Source organism: Pseudorca crassidens, chromosome 13, assembly GCF_039906515.1.
Source record: "Pseudorca crassidens isolate mPseCra1 chromosome 13, mPseCra1.hap1, whole genome shotgun sequence".
NCBI lineage: Eukaryota > Metazoa > Chordata > Mammalia > Artiodactyla > Delphinidae > Pseudorca > Pseudorca crassidens.
The window spans coordinates 66,958,395-66,982,000 of record NC_090308.1 but is presented as its reverse complement, the minus strand read 5'-3'; the positions used below and the strand labels follow the sequence as shown (position 1 = coordinate 66,982,000).

Genomic DNA, 23,606 nt, shown 5'->3' with positions numbered 1-23,606 from the left:
ACCCTTTGGCCTACACCATCTACTTGTGTATGTACAAGTACAACCAGCAATCTTCTTCTCAACATCTCTCCTGTCCTCCCGAGAAAAGAAGGTAATGCCTAATGTTTTTTCTTAGGCCTTTTATTTCTAGAAGATTAACAGGAGTTGGCTATAGAATAAATAAGAATCTTCTGAGTTCAACTTTACAGAAAAATATGAAAACACCACCCATGGAAAGGAGCAGAATTCATATGCAAAGTTATTTTAACTATGGGACAATTTTGTAAAGCATCAGTAAAAATTTTCACTCCATATTTAGTTAGAATCTCACAACAGTTTGCAAAGAAACAATAAATTCTCAATCTAACATCTAAGAGTTCTTTGGTTTACCTAAGAAACAAAAACAGGATGAATTTATATAACTGAAACTTTTCTTATAGAAAAGGCAAAGATCCATGGCTATTAAGAGTCTTTGGAAATAACCAGAATGAAATAATCTAACAAATCTAGCTAAACAAACATAGTTAACATTCCATTTGCATAAGTCTCAATGAAGCTGTAGAAGAAAAGGTAAAGACTATAATAGTATTTTTAAACATTACCAGTTTTAAACGTTCTTTTCTCCTTTTGCCAAAGGAGGCACTTGACCCAGGTTCTGATTCCTTTTTTCCATCCTCGTCCTCATCTTCGTCTTCATCATCCTCAAAACACCAATCTGGCAATAGAGGTGGGGGTGGTGCTTCCTCTATATCACCATAGCGACGAAAAAGTTCTTTCAAATAATCACCCTTATAAATTCCTGGTGGTCTGGCTTGAGCAAAAGTAGCAACTGCTGCTTCAATACTATGGAAAATAAACATCATGCAATTTCCTCACTACTCTCCATTTATGCAGATTTATCAAAATTCACTTGTTACATTTAAGGCAATTATACAAAGCATAATAGAGGTTTTCTAAAATGGACAAATCACAGTCCCCACGCTCAAGGCATTCAATCTATTAAGAGACAAATTCATTCTGAAACATTTTTAACATAAGTACATGGGAATTTCCAAAACTCTAGAGGTAAACTGCAATGAGTGTATAGACGATACTGGGTACAGTCTGTAAGGAATTTAAGTAAACCCTTGAAGTTTGAGGTCTGACTCTCAGCGAAAACATCAAAGAAATGTGAATAGCAATATGAAAAGAGAGTAAAAGCATGCTGGTTCTTCAGGAACTTTCAACACACCCAGGCATTAAGAGTACAGGTCATCAGAGAGAGGCTAAGCATAGGCTGAGTCTGACATAGGAGTCTGTATCGTGTAGCATTACTGTGTAGAGCATCTGAAAGGCCAGAAAGGCAGGGCTAGAAGTGCATGCAGTAGAGAACCCCCAAGGATGAATGAACAGGAAAACATACAATCACATGTGTACTTCAGCTGATTATATTCAGAGAAGGATCTACTGCGTGAAAGGCTTTGTAAACAAAAGTAAAGACCTTCAAAGTAAATGAGGAAATTCAGTTAGTAATATCCCATTCTCTAATCTCTCAGAATCTAAAAAGACACTTTACAAATAACAGCTGCTCAGAAAGACATGCTTATTGGTTTAAACAGAATAACTCTGTCCCCCAAAATACCTTTTCTGTATAGCATTTAAGTTTTTCCTAGTACTCAATAGGTATTTTTAAAAGGTACTATTAAAAATGAAAAGAAAAACAATAGTAACCTCCAAGGTGAAAACGTACACAAAATATTGGGAGAACTTGTCTCTGATAATTCTGTAAGATGTGAAAAAAAATCTGGAAAAGAAAATGCATGGTATATGGGATCCATAAGCACTCAAAAGTGCTACTTAGTAGAAAACACCAGGTAATGAATGGTGCTCGAAAGATTAACCAAATCTAAAATGAGAACCAATTGAGTCAATCATATTACTCATGACTTCACCAAAAACCTGGCAATATAAAATGCTATAACTGAAAAAGCAATAAAAAATTTTTATCAATTACTAAATATGTCATTATAACAAGAAACAAATACCTCCAATCCATTTTCTCCACCAAGAAGGCACATATGAGGAAACCAGTGCGATTGAAACCATGGGTACAATGAACACCTAAAAAATAAAACAATTTTGATTCAATAAATCACTTCAGAGGCTACGTTTTACTTTAAAACCCCAACCTGCAATCAAAACATTTCAATCATTTTATAAAATACATTTTTAAAGCTTGGCCTTCTTTTATAACTATTAAACCTGTCAGCTTAAATTGCTTAGAAAATAACTTATAGCACTAGCTATAAGTTTAAATATAACATATACTGATTTATTAGTTACAACTGTTTCTAAGGTCTAAAGTTTTATTTTAAAACTAAAAGATTCCAAGCATTTTAAATAAGGAGGTATTTCATCAAACACACAACTCTAAAGAACATAGGCGCACGCACACACACATGCACGCGAGACACTTCACTAGATACGGAAAATAACAAACTGACGGATACACGGTACAATAAAAACAAAGTTCTCTAGAAATCAACTGACTGTATCTTTACATTAGCTTGTAATCTTCCAAAATAAACTTTTAGAAGAAAAACCTGCTGAGAAAAAGACATTTATTTTTGTTAAGCTTTTTTTCAGGACATATTCAAGATCAGTGTGGTCCTGCCTCTATATTCTGAAATGCTGCAAATGAGTTTCATAAATTCTAAAACTGACTGCATTTTCAAGTCATTTTAACTACTTTGAAAAGTAATAAAGACAGCTTGGTGTACATTATTAAATGATCACGCTGTAGAGAACCCACTTCAATGGCAGCTCAATGTAAAGTAGAGACGGAGCATCAATGAAGCAAGAAAACTAGTAAGGAAGCCATCCCAGTAATTTATGGAAGAAACATTTAAGGTAGAATGTGCAATCTGAGGGGTGAATAACTGTCAACACTGAGAGTTTGGTTTCTGACTTGGGTGACTATTTGGGCAATGGCCCCCTTTACCAGGTAAGGAAGTACAGGCGTTTACATCAGTCTTTCGGGCAAGGCAATGAGTACAGCTGGACATGCTGAGTTTAAGGTTCTTATGAGACTTACAAATATTTGGAAATAAGGGTAAAGAGCTTCACAGAGAGATCTAGCTGGAGTTGTGGATTCAAGAATAATCAGCATATAGTCACTACAGAAGCAGTCTGTGGTGTGGGCAAAATCACTGAGAATGGGTAAGTATCAACAGAACAAGAGAAGATAATTAAGGATGGAATCTGAGGAAAACTAACCTTTCAAGAATAAGTTGGCGGATGGAAGGGCATAAAAAACGACTAAGAATGAACAATCATGGGGTCGAGAAAACAAAGAGTGCATGAACACTGGGTCATGTTCACCAGGAAAAGAGGAAGTTCCAAGACAGGAGTGTTCAACTGTTTAAATGTCACAAAATGATTAGAACTGAAAGTCACTATTTGTTTAAGACTGCAGAGGGAGGACTCCAGATCGCAGTGATGTGAATGAAAATAAATGGATTCAAGTATCAATCTTTTGGAAAGTTGACTGGGAAGGAGAAGGGGAATATAAAACAGAAAGGTGTGGGGGTTTTTTGGAGGTAGGGGTAATATTTTAATATAAGAGGCTTGGGTATATTTACAGGTTGAAAAGGACCTGGTTAAATCACAGAGACTGAAATAGAGAACAATGATACAACTGAAATGAAGTTTCTGAAAAGAGATAAAAAATAAACAGATCAGCCTTGAACAGAAAAAGTTACCCCTTAGAAATACTTGCTATAATCATGAAACTCTATAAGTTCATCATCTCCAGTGCTTTGTTAAGAAAACGTGCCTCAAAAGTTACACAAAGATGTCAGCTGTAAATAGACGTTTTTATTCAACATAAATCTTAACCCAACATGTAAATTTCCTTTCTACTTTATATTTGAGACCAATTTAAGCAACAAATACTCTAAAAATGTTTCTCATCTACACCACTACTATTTTTGCATCTAATTTTTACTCTAGCAAGATTAACTAAATATTTTTATGAATAGGAAATGTAAGAATAATTGCCAATTAAGTGATTAAGTCATGCCATGATATGCAATTTAAGAAAGTACCAGTGCTCATTATTCAACATAGTTTTGGAAGTTTTAGCCACAGCAATCAGAGAAGTAAAAGAAATAAAAGGAATTTAAATTGGAAAATAAGAAGTAAAGCTGTCACTGTTTGCAGATGACATGATACTGTAATACACACAGAATCCTAAAGATTCTACCAAAAAACTACTAGAGCTAATCAATGAATTTGGTAAAGTAGAAGGATACAAAATTAATGCACAGAAATCACTTGCATTCCTATACACTAACAATGAAAAATCTGAAAGAGAAATTAAGGAAACACTCCCATTTACCATTGCAACAAAAAGAATACCTAGGAATAAACCTACCTAAGGAGACAAAAGACCTGTATGCAGAAAACTATAAGACACTGATGAAAGAAATTAAAAAGGATACAGAGAAATGGAGAGAGATACCATGTTTTTGGATTGGAAGAATCAACACTGTGAAAATGACTATATGATCCAAAGCAATCTACAGATTCAATGCAATCCCTCTCAAACTACCAATGGCATTTTTCACAGAACTAGAACAAAAAATTTCACAATTTGTATGGAAACACAAAAGACCCTGAATAGCCAAAGCAATCTTGAGAAAGTAAAACAGAGCTGGAGGAATCAGGTTCTCTGACTTCAGACTATACTACAAAGCTACAGTAATCAAGACAGTATGGTACTGGCACAAAAACAGAAATATAGATCAATGGATCAGGAAAGAAAACCCAAGGATAAACCCATGCCCATATGGTCACCTGATCTTTGATAAAGGAGGCAAGAATATACAATGGGCCACAACTACTAAGCCCGCAAGCCACAACTACTGAAGCCCACACACCTAAAGCCCATGTTCCACAACAAGAGAAGCCACTGCAATGAGAAGCCTGCGCACTGCAAAGAAGAGTCGCCCCTGCTCTCCGCAATTAGAGAAAGCCCACGCGCAGCAACAAAGACCCAATGCAGCCAAAAATAAATCAATCAACTAATTTAAAAAAAGAACTTATTATGTGCCAAGTTATTATAAATATTTTTATTTAATCAAGAGAAATGTTTTTTACCAAAATACACGTGTGCTACTCAGGAAAATATATATTCACAAATCTGGCCCATGTATTTATAATTAGAAACACCTAAAGTAATTAGAGGCATTAGTTAAGCTACACATCTATTATATGTAGTCCACCATTTACCAAGAAATCAGCCATTTCTCTTTTAACACAAAACAGACTTTTTTATTTCTCCAGTCCACAAAATTCTTATCCTCAAGTTATTTCTGTACATGCAAACAAATGCACTATAGCTCCATAATCTCTTATTTGTAATTATAATTTCAAAAAAGCTCTAAAAAAGACTGATAGGGTACTATCAAAAGGATACAGAAATCAACTTGAAGGGGCTCCCATTGGCCTAGGATGGAGCAATTTGGGCATAAGAATAAATATTGACTGCAACTGATTTAAATACATCAACTATATAAAAATTCATGAGTTCATACAGATACTCCAAGAAAAGAAAGTAATCAGTCACCACTGGAGATTGGTAAGATACCAATTCATTATTCTGGAAATTAAGAAATAAGAGAATCAGACGCTTAACTTGCCTTTCCATTACAAACTGCATTTCAGGATAATCAAATCGTTGAGAATAGTTCTTTACTAAAGAAGAATTCCAGCTAATCCATGAAGAAATGAGAGAGAATCAGAAAACAATCACTGTTTTCCAACCCCTAATGAAATACTGGATGAAGGCAGCAACCATCAATGGATGATAAAATCATTAGGTAAAAGACAGATGAAAAAGTCTGTAACAGAGGAAACAAGATGGTGCCACCAGAACCCACTTAATCATCTTCGTACCCCTAAAAGCAGGACCATCAGACATTATGTGCATCCTGATGTGGTGTGAAAGGAACCATACAACGCCAACTAAGAAGTATGCTTGCCAAAATATATAAGTACGCCTCTCGATTTAACTACCAGTTTACAGGACATACAGAAGACAAACGAAAAAGTTAACTAATACTATGAGGAAGCACTCAGGTAGACCCAGATAATGCAATATTTTATAGGACAAATGATGTGGTTTCTTCCAGCAAACTGATAGCATTAAAAAAGAGAGTGAATCAGAGAGATTTAAGAGACATAACAACAAAATGCAACATGTGGACACTATTGGAAACTGGTTTGAAAATCTAACTTAAAAAGGCATTTTTTCTATAATTGAGGAAACCTGAAAATGGACTAGGCTTTAATGACCTTAAGGAATTTCTCATTATTCTGTTTGGTACAACTGCATGGTGATTATATAAAAACCAAAAATCCTTATCAGTTAGAGATGCATACTGAAACACTTTAAGTGAAATGACATGGTACCTGTGATCTAATTTAAAATACTCAGAAAGAAATCTGTTAGGGGGAGGAGAGGAAAAATGAAAAAAAAAAAAAAAAAAACAGCAAAATGATAATTATTGAAGCTGAATGATGGATACATGAGGTGTCATTTCACTATTCTCCCTATTTTTGGTATGACTGAAAATTTCTACAATAAAGAAAAATTAGGAGGTACTATCTCCAGGGGAGGTAACATATGGTAAGAATTGGAAACATATGACCCCCACGGGTTTCAGATAAGGGATTATGAAGCTGTAGTTCTTCCTAAACATCAGAAAACGTCTGAGGCTTCTGTGTTTCAAGAACTTTTCATTTCCACTAAGTCTACAGTATTATCCCACAACCAGGCTAACTGCATGAACTGACAGTAAAATGATGATTTAAAAAAAAGAGTAGCTTTGAAAATAAATCTGAGTCTAACTTTTGTCATGTCACAAATGTCTACTGTTGATCACAAGTATGCTTCAACAAGAATGTGTGCAAGGCTGATGAAAATTCCATCTCTGATACTAACACAACTAAAATATTGTAAAAGCAGACCAATATTTTCTGATCCTAAGAACACAAACTTGATTCTTTATTCTTTTTGTTTGAAAAGGTGTTACCAGCAACCAGCTCTAAGACCAGTTTCTGTTGTTGTCTTCAGAATATTACAATAAATAATTGCCACTACAATGCTCCAAAACTGGACAGGCCCAAAGCAAATGCTTCCACTTCAATCCTCATGAAGAGAACCCCTACCAGTGATATAAAACAAATAATATATATTAACATATATTGTAGCACAGTTCTATAATTTTTTTTTAATAACCCATAAAACACTCAATTTAGAAAATTTCCCCATCAGTTCTTCTAAGAATACAACCGGACAATTTATAACAAGGGTTGACTTGGGAGTATTAATCTTCCTGAAATCAGGATATCTGATTCCAGATGTTAAGTGTTCTTGAAGTTCTTCTTGAATTCTTCTTTACCCCTATAATGGCTTCTCTCGGATGAAAAAAGTTGTTTTTAATTGTTCAAATAAAGGTCTCAATGCTATTTTAAGCTGTTTATGTTCTGGTTGTATCCTAAATATGTGTGTATTTGTTACACATATTCATGTGAATGTGTAAATATATATACATATCACAATACCATGTCATATAGTCCCATATTATTGTTCTTCTGTTAAATAAATTGCTTACTGTACAATATAAATGATCTGCTTCTATCAGAGGTTTAAGCTGTTTCCAGTTTTTTAATTACAAATGAAGATGTGATTAAATTTCTTTCTCATAAATCTTTATGTCCATCTCTGACTACTTCCTTTAAATAAATTCTTAAATGTGGCCTTGACAAGTCAAAGAGTGTGAACACTTTTAAGAATCTTGACAAATATCACCAAATTGGCCCTCCAGAGAGGGCGTACCAATTAACACTCAAATTAATAATGTATACGTACATCCACTTTATCCAAAGCTTGACATTATGATTCTTTTTTAATCTTTGCCAATTTGATGGGGGAAGGTAACAACATATATTTTAATTTGTATCTCTTGTTAACAAGTACGAATGAAAATTTTTTTCATGTTTCTTGGCTATTTGTAATTCATTTCTTATAAATTTCATTTTCATTGTTTTCCATATTTTTCTATGGAGAAATGCCTCTTTTGCCTGTTGGATTATAAAATCTTTTTGTATATAAGAATATTAACTTTTATCTGTCATATATGCTTCAAATATTGCTCCCAATTAGTCAAATATCTTTTTGCTCTGTTTCTGTTGTGTTTTATAATACAGAATTTATTTTTCATTTTTATGTGGTCACTCTAGAAACCAGTGTAGCAAGTAATTAGAGATTTGGACTTTGAAGTAAGAAACCGGATTACAAACCTGGCTTAACCACTTATCAGATGTGTCACCATGGAAAAACTATACTTAATTTCTCTGAGATTCAGTTTTCTTATCTGTAAAATATGGATACTGCCACATATTACAGAGTTGTTATGAGGATTACATTCATTCATTCATTCATTCATAGTTTCCCACCAAGTCTGCCAGGCAAATAATAAGCATTCATTAATCCTAGCTGTTACTATTACCATGAATAGATATTTTAATTTTTGACAGCAGTTTTCAAATTTAAGTGTACATAAAAATCACCTAAGACCCTTGTTTTAAAAACAATTAGATCCCTAGGCTTCATTCCCAGAGGTTTTGATCATACAAGTCCAGTACGGGGCCCTAAAGCATGCACTTCTAATAAACATCCTCAGGTGATTCCGACGCAGGCGGTCCAGGAATACGGCTTAAAAAATACCTGTTTATGGATTCTGCCTTTGACAATAAACTTGGAATACACTTTCTTACCTCAGAGTTAAATAAGTTCTGACCTATATTTCTCCTATATTATTATGGGTCCTTTCAAAAATATTTGATCCATCTAAAATATATTTTATTATACAGTCGGCTAATTGTCTCATAACCATCTGTTGAATAATCACACCTTCCCTCTCTGATGTGAAAAACATCTCTACCACTAGGAAACCACTGTAGTTTCCATTACTTTACCATACGCTTGGATAACTGGTAAGGAAAATCCCCTTGTTACTTTTTATCTTTCAAAATTTTCTTGCCCATAATTTCACCTGTTTGATTTGCCAAACAATTGTTTTCTGTACTCAATAAATACTGACTTAATGGAGGCAGTGGACTTAACAAATAGAAATTAACTTCATAGTAATTTTTCCAAAGTCTCATTGGGATTTTGCTTGGAATTACATTAAAAATTGGAAATTGGGCTTCCCTGGTGGCACAGTGATTGAGAGTCCGCCTGCTAATGCAGGGGACACGGGTTCGTGCCCCGGTCTGGGAAGATCCAACATGCCGCGGAGCGGCTAGGCCCATGAGCCATGGCCACTGAGCCTGCGCGTCCGGAGCCTGTGCTCCACAACAGGAGAGGCCGCAGCAGTGGGAGGCCTGGGTACCGCAAAAAAAAAAAAAAAGTTAGTCTACTACTTTAGTAAATGCTTCTTGGTGATGATTTTAAAAAGAAAAAAAAAACTTCCATATCAATTCACTTGTAAAAAAGAAAATGGAAACCCAATCACAAAGAAAATATTCAACATTGGTAAAGTGAAGCCAAACATACCTATAAGTTCAGGCGGGTTTCTTTCATTAAACCGCTCACATAGACGAATAAATGTCTCGGTATTCTCCGTTGTAGGGCATTCGCCATGTCTAGTAATACAAAAACATTTTTTTTTAAGAAGAGATTACAAATTTCAGCAGAAGGTTTAAATATTAAGGAATCTTAATACATGACTTACCCTTTACACTGAAGTTTTATATATTTGATTCCTTCTTTTTCTATGTCATTTCTGTCATAGAATCTTGAAGTATTTGTCAGGTCCACCAACAAGCCCATTTTAACCTTAAAAAAGAATGAAAGAAAAAAGGACAGATTTACTGGTAACTGAATTTGTACCGAATCGAACTGACTAAATGGCAGTATTCCAGGCCAGTTCATTCAACTACACTAAGGGAGATTTTAGGTTCACTCTGCCAATGAACTAATAATAATGAAAGTATCACTTATCCAAGTCTTATTCAAGACATAGAACTTAAGCACTAAATAAAATAAATTAACCCCCAAACTAATGATGAAACAAGAACATAAGCAAAACAGACTCCACTTCAACATTACAAAAGTGTACCTAAAAAAGCAAACACTGATGTAGTTTTCTGCATCTGTCACTCCACCTATGATTTACTAGACAAGAAGCCAGAACAGGGATATCATCTATCTGAAACACACCCCAACCAAAGCTCCAGGCACACAATAACCCAGCACTCCGAGCAGTCATTACTACAGCACATGTTACGCAGTTAAATTCTCAAGTGAGTACACAGGGCAAAAAGTGTGTACAGTCAAAATTCCCTTGTAAATCCCTTAAATAATCAATAAAGAATAGTACACATGGCCGTATTTGTGCATCTCATTGAAGACTTACTCCCATTCCTCAGCCAGTTTTTCTTCCTGTATTGGAACAAAAATCATTATTTCTTCTGTTGAGCAGTAACTGAAGTAGTTGGCTTGTGTTAGGGGGCCACAGGTTTGAAAAATCTTGAACAACCAGAATCATATTCAGCCTTGAAATATATGCACACTGGAACTGAGCCAAGTAAAAGAACAGTTAATCCAAACATCTTCCACCTCATTCTGAAGTATATACTCTCTGAGAAGAATGGCAAGAGAAACAACCTGTACTTTTTAAACTGTTATTTTTCTCTCTTTTGTCGTTACTGCTTTTATTGAGTACCTATTGTTGCGTTTGCCTAAAGGAGACTGGTCTACATAAGAATTCAACTCCGGGCTTCCCTCGTGGCGCAGTGGTTGAGAGTCTGCCTGCCGATGCAGGGGACACGGGTTCGAGCCCTGGTCCGGGAAGATCCCACATGCCGCGGAGCAACTAAGCCCATGCGCCACAACTACTGAGCCCGTATGCCACAACTACTGAAGGCCGCGTGCCTAGAGCCTGTGCTCCGCAACGAGAGAAGCCACTGCAATGAGAAGCCCACGTACCACAACAAAGAGTAGCCCCCGCTCGCCACAGCTAGAGAAAGCCCACGCACAGCAACAAAGACCCAATTCATCCCAAAATAAGTAAATAAATAAATAAATTTAAAAAAAATAAAAAGCCACCTGTAGAACAAGAAAGGGATAAAGTATGTTAAATCAATATCAAAAATGTTTTGTTTCGGGCTTCCCCGGCGGCACAGTGGTTGAGAGTCCGCCTGCCAATGCAGTGGACACGGGTTCGTACCCCAGTCCGGGAAGATCCCACATGCTGTGGAGCAGCTGGGCCCGTGAGCTATGGCCGCTGAGCCTGTGCATCCGGAGCCTATGCTCCGCAACGGGAGAGGCCACAACAGTGAGAGGCCCACGTACCGCAAAAAAAAAAAAAAAAAATGTTTTGTTTCTTACCTTCAGACTCTTCAGATAATTTGAAAGCATACTGGGATGGAACCGATTTTCTTCAGCAACTTGACTGTCATATCTTGGTCCTAACATTGTCTTCAGAGGTAAAAATCTTCCTAAATAACATGAAGATAGGTAATAATTTTCAATAATGAAAATGTTCCAGGTTAAAACTCTATAATTAGCAATTCTCAAAATCACTTTCTAACAATGTTTTAAATGGAATTTAAAAGAGTATTCATGAAATACTCTCAACCTACACTATATTTTCAAAAGGCACTCCTTGGAACTTTTTAAGACAACATAAATTCTAGATATTGATAACCAAATATAATAGCAAAAGAAAAAATTACCAGTGAATGGAACTTCCACAAAGACTAAGTTCTAAACCACTATATTTAAAAGTTATTGCCTTAAAAAAACTAGAAAACTGATAATGAAGTAAATTAAATCAATTCTTTGAAATTCCTATCATACTCTTTTAATATGAAATTGGAACTTTCTCCATCTTATAAGCTTATCCTACATCTCAGGAGAAGGATCATGCTGAGGAGCATACTGACCAAAATCACACTCCAAATGTATCAGTGATTCTAATTTCAGCAAAACTGACTGACTTTTGGCCTTTTTTTTTCCTGAATCACCGTATAAACACAGGGGAAGTCATCTTTTAAAATCACCTATTTTAGCTGATTTATATTATAAAATCAGTAAGAATAAATATCTACCTAAAACAGTATCTAAGTGAAGTCTTAACATCTGTCCAGAGGCTTTAAACAAAATTCATAAAAAGATCATTTTTTTCTATTTTTATTTTCTACAAAACCAATCAAGATCACCAGTAACCTCCATGTTGCTAAGTCCAATGGTCAACTCTCAGTTCTCAAATAACTGATCATTTTTTAATTCAAGAGGGAGCTCTTGAATCGCTTTTTTCACATGGCTTCCAGGATACTACATCCTCCTGTTTTCCTCCCCTCTCTCTGGCCTCTCCTTCTCAGCCTGCTTTACTGGCTCCTCTTTATCTCCCTGGCCCCTCTATGTTTTGTCCCAGGGCTCTGTCCTTGCACCTCCTTTCTAACTACATTCACTACCTTGGTGTCTCATCAAGTCTCACAGCTTTAAAAGCCATCGGTGTGTAGGGCTTCCCTGATGGCGCAGTGGTTGAGAGTCCACCTGCCGATGCAGGGGACACGGGTTCGTGCCCCGGTCTGGGAAGATCCCACATGCCGCGAAGCGGCTGGGCCCGTGAGCCATGGCCGCTGAGCCTGCGTGTCCGGAGCCTGTGCTCCGCAACGGGACAGGCCACAGCAGTGAGAGGCCCGCGTACCAAAAAAAAAGAAAAAAAAAAGCCATAGGTGTGCTAATGACGGACAAAGTGTATCTCCAGGCCAAACCTCTCCCTTAACTCTAGAATCAAATATCAAACTGCCTACCTGACTTAGTCTCTACTTGATGTCTAAAAGACATCTGAGACTTGATATCCAAATCTGAACTCTCAATCTTCAAACTCCTCTCATGGTCTTCCCCATCTCAGCAAATGGTAACACCATTTTTTTAGTAGCTCAGGCCAAAACCTTTGGCGTTATCCTTGACCCCTCCCTTTCTTACACACACCACACCCAATCCATCAGCAAATCCTATCAGATCTCTCTTCAGAATATATCCAGGATCTCACCACTTCTCACCACTTCTACCATCATCTCACCTAGATTATTATGCTTCATTTAGTTTATTTAACAAATATTTAATGAGTGCCTATTATGTTCTAGGTGCACAGACTATATAAGTGAAAAGAAAAAACAAACATAAAAATCCCTGCCCTCATGAAGCCTATATTCTATTAGGTAAAGATAAACCACAAACAATGAACATAATAAATAATAATGGTACATTAGAAGTTTCATCCCACTAGACCTCTCTCCTTCTCACTGTCGTCTCAGAGGTCCGATTCTCTTTCCTCTACATACCCTTAACCTCCGTGCTCCTCCCCAGCTGCTCAGTCACACTCTCCTGAGAAAAAGCCAGACCTCGGTAAACCCAACGACCTGACTGATTTCTTTGGGCCTCCACCTACACAGCTCAAGGCTCCTAGAGAAAATCTCAGAGCACAGCAGAAGGGTGACAATATAAATCATAATCATCAGTCTCAAAGGCAATCCTATGTTTCACATCTTTTCCTCATTCATAAAATATACCAAGCTCCCCTACCCCCTTCTCAACTGATGGCTTTGTATTATAGCGTACTGAAAAGAAAAAGTAGAAAGAAGCAACTTTATATGTCTAACACATACCAAACAATGTTTAAAACATTTTACATAGATTTATTCATTTACTCCTAACATAAACATATGTAACATTATTATCCCCATTTTACAGATGAGGAAACCGAGGCAAGAGAGATTAAGTAACTTGCCCATTGTCACACTTCTAGTAAATGAGAGAACAGTGATCCAAACCCAGGTGATCTGGACGTAGGGTCCATGAAAATAACTGCTATTCAACAATGTCTCTCCACCACCAGGTAGAAACTTGCCTCACCTTTGCAGTTATAAACCTTTCTGTATCTGAGTCCATTTACTCTTTCATCCCCTGTCCTTACTCCCATTAAAGGCAAATCCCCTCCCTTCTGCTCTGGATTCTTTCCATTTTGCACTCACAAGGACCATCAATCAACTCTTCCTCCCTTCCATGTTGCTACCAACTTTTCTACTATCTTAACATCTCACAGCATCTCATACATCTGGCAACTCCTTCCTTCTTGAAAAATTCTCTTGGCTTCCATATCACCATACTCCTTTAGTTTCTACCACCCACCTAACACCACCCCCAATTTCTAGTCATTCTTTCTCAACTCCTTTGTTCCCTCTACCCAATTTCTTTTGTTTTCTTTTTCTTTTTTTTAGTTGCAGCACACAGGATCTTTGTTGTGGCACACAGGATCTTTGTTGCGGCACACGGGATCTTTAGCTGTGGCATGCGAACTCTTAGTTGCGGCATGTGGGATCTAGTTCCCTGACCAGGGATCAAACACGGGGCCCCTGCACTGGGAGCATGGAGTCTTAGCCACTGGACCACCAGGGAAGTCCCTACCCAACTTCTAAAGGGCAGGTTTTGGTAAGGGGGGGTTCCATCCTGGGCCTTGTCTTCTACTCTTTCTACATTCTCTGCCTGAAAGGTCTTTTCCACTGCCATGGCAGAAACAATGTTATCTGTTCATCAAACTCCATTTATTTTCCTCTTTCGTGGCACGCAGGAAGACTACATTTCTCAGCTTCTCTTGTAATTTGGTGAGGGTCATATGACTGGACTCTGACCAACGGGATATGGGCAGGAGTGAGATATAACACCACCCCAAGAGCACCCACTCCTGCTCTTCCCCTTCCATGGCAACCCTGCAGGTCATATGTTTAAGAGGACCGCATCACAAGATGGGAAGAGCCCAGAGAGTCACCACTTGTAGAAAAGTTGCCCAGGAAAGCTGCATGAAACACAATGCATTGTGATATGAGCAAGAAATAAACATAGTATGTTGACTGGAACCCTTGAGTTTGGGGAGTTGTTTGTCAGAGAAACTAGCATTACTTACCCTGACTAATCAAATACCATGTCTTTAAATATTGTCTTTATGCCGATGATCCTTAAATGTACATCTCCAACTCAAACTTGTTTGAATTCCAAACCATATATCCAACTGTGTACTCAACATATCTACCTGAGCAATCAGGATCTTTTTTTTTTTTTAACATCTTTATTGGAGTATAATTGCTTTACAATGGTGTGTTAGTTTCTGCTGTATAACAAAGTGATTCAGCTAGTATACATATATCCCCATATCCCCTCCCTCTTGTGGCTCCCTCCCACCCTCCCGATCCCCCTGGTCTAGGTAGTCACAAAGCACCAAGCTGATCTCCCTGTGCTATGCAGCTGCTTCCCACTAGCTATCTATTTTACATTTGGTAGTGTATATATGTCAATGCTGCTCTGTCACTTCGTCCCAGCTTGCCCTTCCCCCTCCCCGTGTCCTCAAGTCCATTCTCTACATCTGCGCCTTTATTCCTGTCCTGCCCCTAAGTTCATCAGAACCTTTTTTTTTTTTTAGATTCCATATATATGTGTTAGCATATGGTATTTGCTTTTCTCTTTCTGACTTACTTCCCTCTGTATGACAGACTCTAGGTCCATCCACCTTACTACAAATAACTCAATTTTGTTTCTTTTTATGGCTGAGTAACATTCCATTGTATATATGGGCCACATCTTCTTTATCCATTCATCTGCTGATGGACACATAGCTTGCTTCCGTGTCCTGGCTATTGTAAAGACTGCTGCAATGAACATTGTGGAACATGTCTCTTTTTGAATTATGGTTTTGTCAGGGTATATGCCCAGTAGTGGGACTGCTGGGTCATATGGTAGTTCTATTTTTAGTTTTTTAAGGAACATCCATACTGTTCTCCATAGTGGCTGTATCAATTTACATTCCCACCAACAGTGCAAGAGGGTTCCCTTTTCTCCACACCCTCTCCAGCATTTAAGCAATCAGGATTTTAATACTTCTTCCAACCTGCTTTCCCCCTCAATAAGCCCTAATGGTACCAATCATCCCACTGCATAAGCAGAAACTTGGGACTAAGTTTTGACTCTCTTTATCTCATTCTAAATCCAGCACCAAGTCCCGTCTATTTTCCCTCTTTAATATCTCTCAAATCAGCCTACTACTCTTCGACTCTACTTCTAAACCGTCACCATTATCTTTCACTTGAACTACCATGACAAGTTCCTAACTAACCTCCCCACTTTCACCCTTGTCTCTTTCATTAAACACAGCTCAATCAAAGTAAGCTTCTTTAAACTGAAGTCAAATCATCTGACCCCAATGCTTAAGAAATGACAATGGTTTGCCAGTGCACTGTGAAAGTATATAAATATTAAAACCCCTTATCACACCGTAAGCTTATACGATCTGGCTCATACTCTCCACCCTCACATCCATATCCTCACTTTCAGTCTGAAATCTCTCCACCATCATCCTATCCCAACATAAGACCTTCAAAAAAACAAAAAAACAGGACTTCCCTGGTGGCGCAGTGGTTGAGAGTCCGCCTGCCGATGCAGGGGACACGGGTTCGTGCCCTGGTCCGGGAAGATCCCACATACCGCGGAGCAGCTGGGCCCATGAGCCATGGCCGCTGAGCCTGCGCATCCGGAGCCTGTGCTCCGCAACGGGAGAGGCCACAATGGTGAGAGGCCCACGTACCGCAAAAAACAAAACAAAACAAAACAAAAAAGCAACACTCACACTCTATCTAGCAAACTTCTATTTATTCATGTTAATTCATATATACCTCCCTCTGGGAAGCCTTCCTGTTCCCCTTCTTCTTCCCTAACATCAAGGTTTATTATCTCTCCGAGAAAAAAATAATAATAATAATAATAAAAAGAAAAGAAAAAAAGGTTTATTATCTCTAGTATCCCATAATATTCTATAATAGAGTCATTATTAACCTTGTTAAAACAGAACTGTGTTTAAAAATGATGGTTTGCTACTCACAGAATTGTGTGCTCTTTAAGGTGGGGGACTATATCTTTATCATCTCCCAAGTCCCAAAAACCAGCAAAAAGTATATACAAATATTTGCTAAGTAAAATGTCTTCAAAGTCATCACTATTATCATAAGACTGAATCATATTTATAGTCCCCCAGTTAGTTCCCAGGAGGTTCTTTATACATAGTACATACAAAACAATTTTATGTTGAATAATCAGAAGTTTGTTTTCTTCAAAGTGTTCACCTGAAATCTATCACTCAGAAGCAGGAAAAAAGAATTCTTCAGAAATAAAGCTTGGCCCTATCTCCAGGTACTCACTCTCTCACTAGAAGTCTGGTTTAATTAGAGAAGGTGACTTCAGCGTGGGACAAATTACTATTTATAATTAGCACCATCTTCTTTCTGATTCAGAAAAATTATGAACTTCTAGTACTAATAAGATTCCTCCTAATGTTTACAATGAGAAAATTTAAGCAGTCATAACACATTTTCCTAAATATGCAAAATATCAAAGAAATTATACAATAAGCATAAATTACTTTTCTAATCAGAACAAAAAAGAGGAAGAAAATAGCAGGTAGAAACTGGGAATGTGAATGATTCCTTATTTTTCTCTAACGCTTGCAAGAATATAGCTAGCATTTCTTATTCTACCACTATAAAACACTGCCAACCCTACATTATCTAAAATACACAATGTGTCATGAACACTTCTAGGACAGAAATGTTAGAGAGATCAAATTTTAAGGGAAATTCAGAAAGACTTATCAAGAATTTTATGTTGTATTCACCTTACTTTCTAGTAAGGATCACAAAGCCAAGCCAAAGAATTGATTACCAGTAAAGATTCAGTTTGGTTGTCAGGAGGCCTGGGGTTCTGTTCAGGGCCCGCAACTGCTCAGATTAGGTGAGCTTAGTGACTCACTGATCACAGTAATTAAGAGTCTATGTTTTGGGGGTCAAAATACTGTAATACAACAAAAAAGGAAAAACTTTTTATTCCTGACCCTTCATCTCCAGGAGAGGGAGAAAAAAAAAGCACACAACTCTATTTCTTACAGAAGTATTAAGCTGCCTGGAGCTTAGCACCTTATCTGCTGCTGTCCGCCCCCAGTCAGTACCACATTTGCCCCATTCATCTAGGAAAAAGTCAGTATTCTGATATTTGTCATTGCCATCTGCAGATTATATTAAAATTCTGATTTTAAAACTGTTTTCCTAATTCCAAATAAAAAATATTCACTGGGACAAGACCTTCTTTATGATTTTGTTTTTCTCACAAATCAGTGCAGCAGGTAACTAATGAAAGGATCCAGGAAACATGCTCCAGGTTAAAAAAGAAGCTAGACATCTAAGTTTAGAGGTTTCTTCATAACTCCATAGAAAAGGCCACATGTAAAAAGAAAGGATTCAACAGTAAGTTAGAGATGCCAAGGGAAAAAACGTCAAAATGTCTGAAGAGTGAGATGAATTGTAATCAATTCATCTGAAGACAGTACAATGACTATCAAGCACAAGTGAAAATCATATAAAAATGGTTAGAACGTAAAAAAAATTATTCATTTTTGTTAAGGAAAACCATTTCCTCACCCCAAGGCTTGCTCAGATTATCTTTTTTTTTTAGATTATCTTTTATCCATCATTTATATGGCTTTATTAACTGAGAATTTTATATAAAATGTGAAGAAAAGCTGACAAACTAGAAGAACCAGAAAACCTGAATTAAAAAATGACTAGAGAATCTTCTCTTCCAACAACTTAAAATAACTAGGCTGGGACTTCCCTTGTGGTGCAGTAGTTAAGAATCCGCCTGCCAATGCAGGGGACACGGGTTCGAGCCCTGGTCCGGGAGGATCCCACATGCCGCAGAGCAACTAGGCCCGTTCACCACAACTACTGAGCCTGTGCTCTGGAGTCCTGGAGCTGCAACTGCTGGGCCCGTGTGCCACAACTGCTAAAGCCCGCACACCTGGAGCCTGTGCTCTGCCACAGGAGAGGCCACCACAATGAGAAGCCCGCATACTGCAAGAAGAATAATTCCCACTAGCCACAACTAGAGAAAGCCCGCGTGCAGCAACGAAGACCCAACGCAGCCAAAAATAAATAAATAAATAAATAAAATTTAAAATAATTAATTAACTAGGCAGACATATTATTGCTGTGTACATAATTAGTAAGTATGCATAGCTCACTACAAAATCCTTTAATTTTGTTTCAAAACACCTTCTAGAAAAAGCATTAAGTTGGAGTTAGTTAAAATTTAAAACTTTAACTCTTCAAAAGAAACTTTTAAGAGAATGAAAAGGCAAACCACAGATGGGAGAAAAGACTTTTAAAAGCATATATTCAACAAAGGATTTGTATTTACAATACATAAAGAACACTAACAACTCAAAAATAAAACAAACAACCAAATTTTAAAAATCAGCAAAAGATTTGGACACTTTGCAAAAGAAGATATGTGAATTGCCAGGAAGCACATGAAAAGATGCTCAACATCAAACCACAGTAAGATAGTACTAAGCACCTATTAGAATGGGTAAAATTAAAAAGACTGATCAAATCAAGTGTTAGAGAGGATGTGGAGCAAACAGAATTCTCATAATTGATGGCGGGAATGCAAAATGTTATGACTTGGAAAAGAGTCTGGCAGTTTTTTAAAAGGTTAAACTTACACCTACCATGTGATGCATTCCTCTCCTAGAGATTTACACAGGGGAAATGAAAGCATATGTCCTACAAAGAACTGCACATGAACATCCATAGCAAGTTAGTACGCAACAGCCAAAAACTGGAAACAACCCAAAGGACCATCAACAAGTGAATGGACAAACCAATTTAAACTGGTGTATCCATAACAGTGGAATACTACTCGGCAGTAAACAGAGATGGGCTATTGATACGTACAAGCACAGCGTGAAAATCTCAAAAAATAATGCTGAGTTAAAGAAGCCAGAGACCTCCCCCCCCCAAAAAGAGTGTGTTTCCATTTATTTTAAAAATTATACAAAATGCAAACTAAATCTATAGTGACAGAAAGCAAATCACTGGTTGCCTGAGGGAGGGAGGGATTACAAAGGGCAGGAGGAAACCTGGAGTGGTGATGATTGTGTTTACTATCTTAATTGTGTTTCACAGGGTGTGTGTGTGCGCCTGTGGTCCAAATGTATCAAACTGTACACTTTCAAACTGTACACCTTAAAGTCTGTTGTGTCAAACTCAAAGATGAAAAAGTCCTCAATTAAGAATCATTTAAAAAACAAAACAAAAACCTCCACTCTCAGTGTGGATGAATTTCACCGCTGGAAACTGCCCCTCCCTTTAGCCTTCCTCTCAAAACCGACACTTGTCCCTTCCCCTTCCGAGAACCCTCAAAGGTTTACAAACTCCTGACTAAGCTTCAAAGTATTATTACCCACTGGGTTCTTGGGTTCTCGGCTCCTGCCACACAGAGCTCCTATCTACCTCCCCGTTCGCAATATTTAGCCTTACTGAAGAGTGAGAAGTGCCCCCACTCCCTCCAGTCCAGGTTCCCAAACACTCATCCACGAAGCTTCATCGGACCGAGCACGTCTCGGTCCTGAAACACCACTACCGAAAAGCTGCGCCCCACTCAGCCCACCCCCGGACCCGCCGGTGCGCGGGGACTCGAACACCCCCCGTCCCGGTTACCTGCCACCGGCTGGCCGCGCCGCGGACAGTTTAGCCACCGCGGGGGAATCTTGTTGTGAGCCATGTCTTGGGGCCGTGCACAGCCGTCCCCTCCACCAACTCGCAGCGCCGCCGCCGCCGCCGCCTCCTCGCGCTCCGCTCTGCTCCCGAGGTCGAGGTACCCGAATCCTGGCCGGTGTCCGAACCCCAACAGCCCGGACCCGGTAACGTCAGCACCGTCGCGCCACTTCCATTCAGGCTCAACTCTAAGCGAGCCCACAATGCACCGCTACTTCCGCCCCAAAAGCCCCACCCCCTTCTTTCCGAGGTCAGAGGTGAAGAAAGAGACGCTGGCGGACGGATAGGAAGGAGTTAAGGCCAAGGCGAATGGGAGGGGCGGGTCTTCCCTCGCCCCGCCCCGCCCTGCCCAGAGCCAAAGCGCTCTCAGGGCGGCTTTGCACATGCGCAGCTGCCGTAGTATTGGGAACCAGAAGTCGCACTTGTATTCATTTCCCATAGACTGCCGATGGAAACCCCAGAGAGTGAAAGGAAACAAATCCTCTTTCCACACGTAGACTGGTCCGCAGATTCCATAAAGGCATCTGTTTTACTGACGAAGGGGGCCATTCCACCGCCGTCGTAGCTCAAGAACCTGATAGCCCTTTTTCGGCCAAATTTGATGTCCCGGCAGGATCTGCGTTTGATTGGGAATTTGGAAAGTTCTTCCTGACGTGGATTAGGGGAACAAGCTTTAGAGAAATTCTAAGAGCGAGAGATTGGAGCACCAGGAATGAGGAATTTCTCTTTGTGGGAGTACTTCTGGGGATCCATGAAACATATGAAATTAATCTCAAAACATTTTTTATGAGTTTTGTTTGTACACTTCTGGAGCAAAGTTTTATAGCGTATTTGGGAGTCTCAAAATTACCAACTAAAGTGTGTAATTTGCAAAGGCAGGAATTGCCCAGTGGAGCACCACTACCTGACGGTGTTACTTGCCTTACCAAACAAACGGTCTTTCCCTTCCAGTTGAGCAGGGGCGATTGGGAGTGTTTTCTAAACTATGTACTGTAGTAAGACTTTCTGTAGTTAACAGGCTAATTTAGTTAAAGTATTCAATATAAAGCTGGATGCTGGCAAATTAGTTATAATGTAGCAGTTCGGCTTTAACTACCAGTGATGTGTTTGAACTGCAAGAGTGTGAGGTTTGGGAGAATGCATTTTAAACTTACGGGACAGCTCAGCCCCTGAATGCCTGTACCCTCTCAGTAAGATCAGAATTCTCCCTTGAAACAGAGAGGGCCCAATGGCTCTCTCTCTGAGAGAGCCTGAGTTAGGTCACACTCCTGGTCTGTCCTGCCATTATATCTGCTGAGACCTTTTAGTGAAAGTATCACTCCTCTGCTGACAAGACTGTTGCCTTACAAATCAGCAATCTGCCCAAATGATGCCCAATTCTCTTCTCTGCTGGCAGGGGGAAGTTGGTACCAGACCCAGAGTGGTGAAATGTTTGATCCCCCAAATCTCCAAGGATGAAAAAGGTGAGCCTGGTCCTGGAAAAGTATTTCACTTTCCCCTTCTGGGGATGACTCCCCTTGGAGACTGTCCTTCTCACACACTGTGTCCACCTAGGGAGCTCAGTACTAGGCACAGGGAATGCTTCGCAGAGGCTTCATACCACCGATGAGCAGCTGTTATTGGTTGTTAAGGCAGCAGTGTGTGCTTAATTTTTACACCACTATCCAGTTATGCCCTCTTTTTTCTTTTAAAGATTTTTTTTTGATGTGGACCATTTTTAAAGTCTTTATTGAATTTGTTACAATATTGCTTCTGTTTTATGTTTTTGGTTTTTTGGCCGCAAGGCATGTGGGACCTTAGCTCCCCAACCAGGGATCAAACCCGCACCCCCCTGCATTGGAAGGCGAAGTCTTAACCACTGGACCGCCAGGGAAGTCCCCAGTTATGCCCTCTTTATCCTTAGTGCCAACAGACCCAGAGGACTCTGTGGTTCCCTTCTGCCCACCGTAAAGGGCAGAGTAGGACAGTGGCATCCAAGTGAGAGGGCAATTTCTCCCATTTCTCCCTACCAGGAATCCTTTGCCTGATGGGTACTTCTGCCAGTATCACTCCTACTCCCACATCTCTGCTATCCTTCAAGAAGAGAAATAGATGCCCCCAGAGGAACCAACATGTCTCCTCCCTGGCCTCCTGGAACCACCAACACATTCTCATAAAGATGTCTTGGCCTCCTCTTTATTGACTCTTCACAGGTGAATTCTTCCATAGAACATTTATTTTGCCCATAAGGAAAGGTGTGTGTAAGTGTAAAGAAGACTGGATTTTCCCTCTTGACAAAAAGGAAAGAGACTTTCCTTTTCCCAGGGTATTTCCTTGAGAAAGCTTGTATTTGTAAATCCTTCCTCATCACCCTGATATGTATATAAATCTTTTGAACAGCTAAACGAGCCTCTTGCCTGTTTTACAACCCAGGAACTTTTCTTAGGGCCTAGGGAGCCACCTCTTTTTAAACATGAAGGAAGATAGCGCCCCCTGTCTCCCTGTCACCATGGGAATTTAACCTAAAACACCTCATTCCAAGCTGAAAGTCACAGAGATTGAAAAGTTTTGTTTTCCTTTCAGATAATGGCAGTTAGCTAACACAGGCAGCCAAGCCAGTTACCAAGTAAATTTAGGATGAACTATGAAAGACTGTATAATAAACGGTGCTGCCGAAGTCCTCTTACATGGGGACTAGTTATTATTTATCTCGAGAACATGTATGGAATGGATCATATATACTTGGCTGTTTGCAAGGGTGAGTGTTCTCACCTTGCAATCTCATTAGAGGATTGCCTGTGATTTGCATTAGAGTCTGGTTCAGTGCATATTCAATAATAAAACTGGTTTATTTCTTTGCTACATTTGTGGAGTGAACGTTCTCCTCTCTATGTGTGCCTCTGTCCAAATTTCCCCTCTTCATATGAAACCGG

General features: G+C 38.9%; 1 protein-coding gene across 5 annotated transcripts in view; it reads right to left on the bottom strand.

The window, feature by feature from the left end:
• RNGTT (RNA guanylyltransferase and 5'-phosphatase) overlaps window positions 1–20,910 on the bottom strand; it is a 219,463-nt gene extending 198,553 nt beyond the window's left edge. For all 5 annotated transcript variants that reach the window (XM_067702600.1, XM_067702601.1, XM_067702602.1 and 2 more), the window contains exons 1-6: window positions 20,638–20,910; window positions 11,420–11,529; window positions 9,762–9,865; window positions 9,584–9,672; window positions 2,004–2,079; window positions 582–822 (exon numbers count right to left, since the gene is read on the bottom strand). In XM_067702600.1, the coding sequence (XP_067558701.1) occupies window positions 582–822; window positions 2,004–2,079; window positions 9,584–9,672; window positions 9,762–9,865; window positions 11,420–11,529; window positions 20,638–20,701 (684 nt within the window). In that variant the 5' untranslated portion in view covers window positions 20,702–20,910. The remainder of the gene's footprint in view (window positions 1–581; window positions 823–2,003; window positions 2,080–9,583; window positions 9,673–9,761; window positions 9,866–11,419; window positions 11,530–20,637) is intronic.
• Between the last annotated feature and the right edge of the window lie 2,696 nt (window positions 20,911–23,606).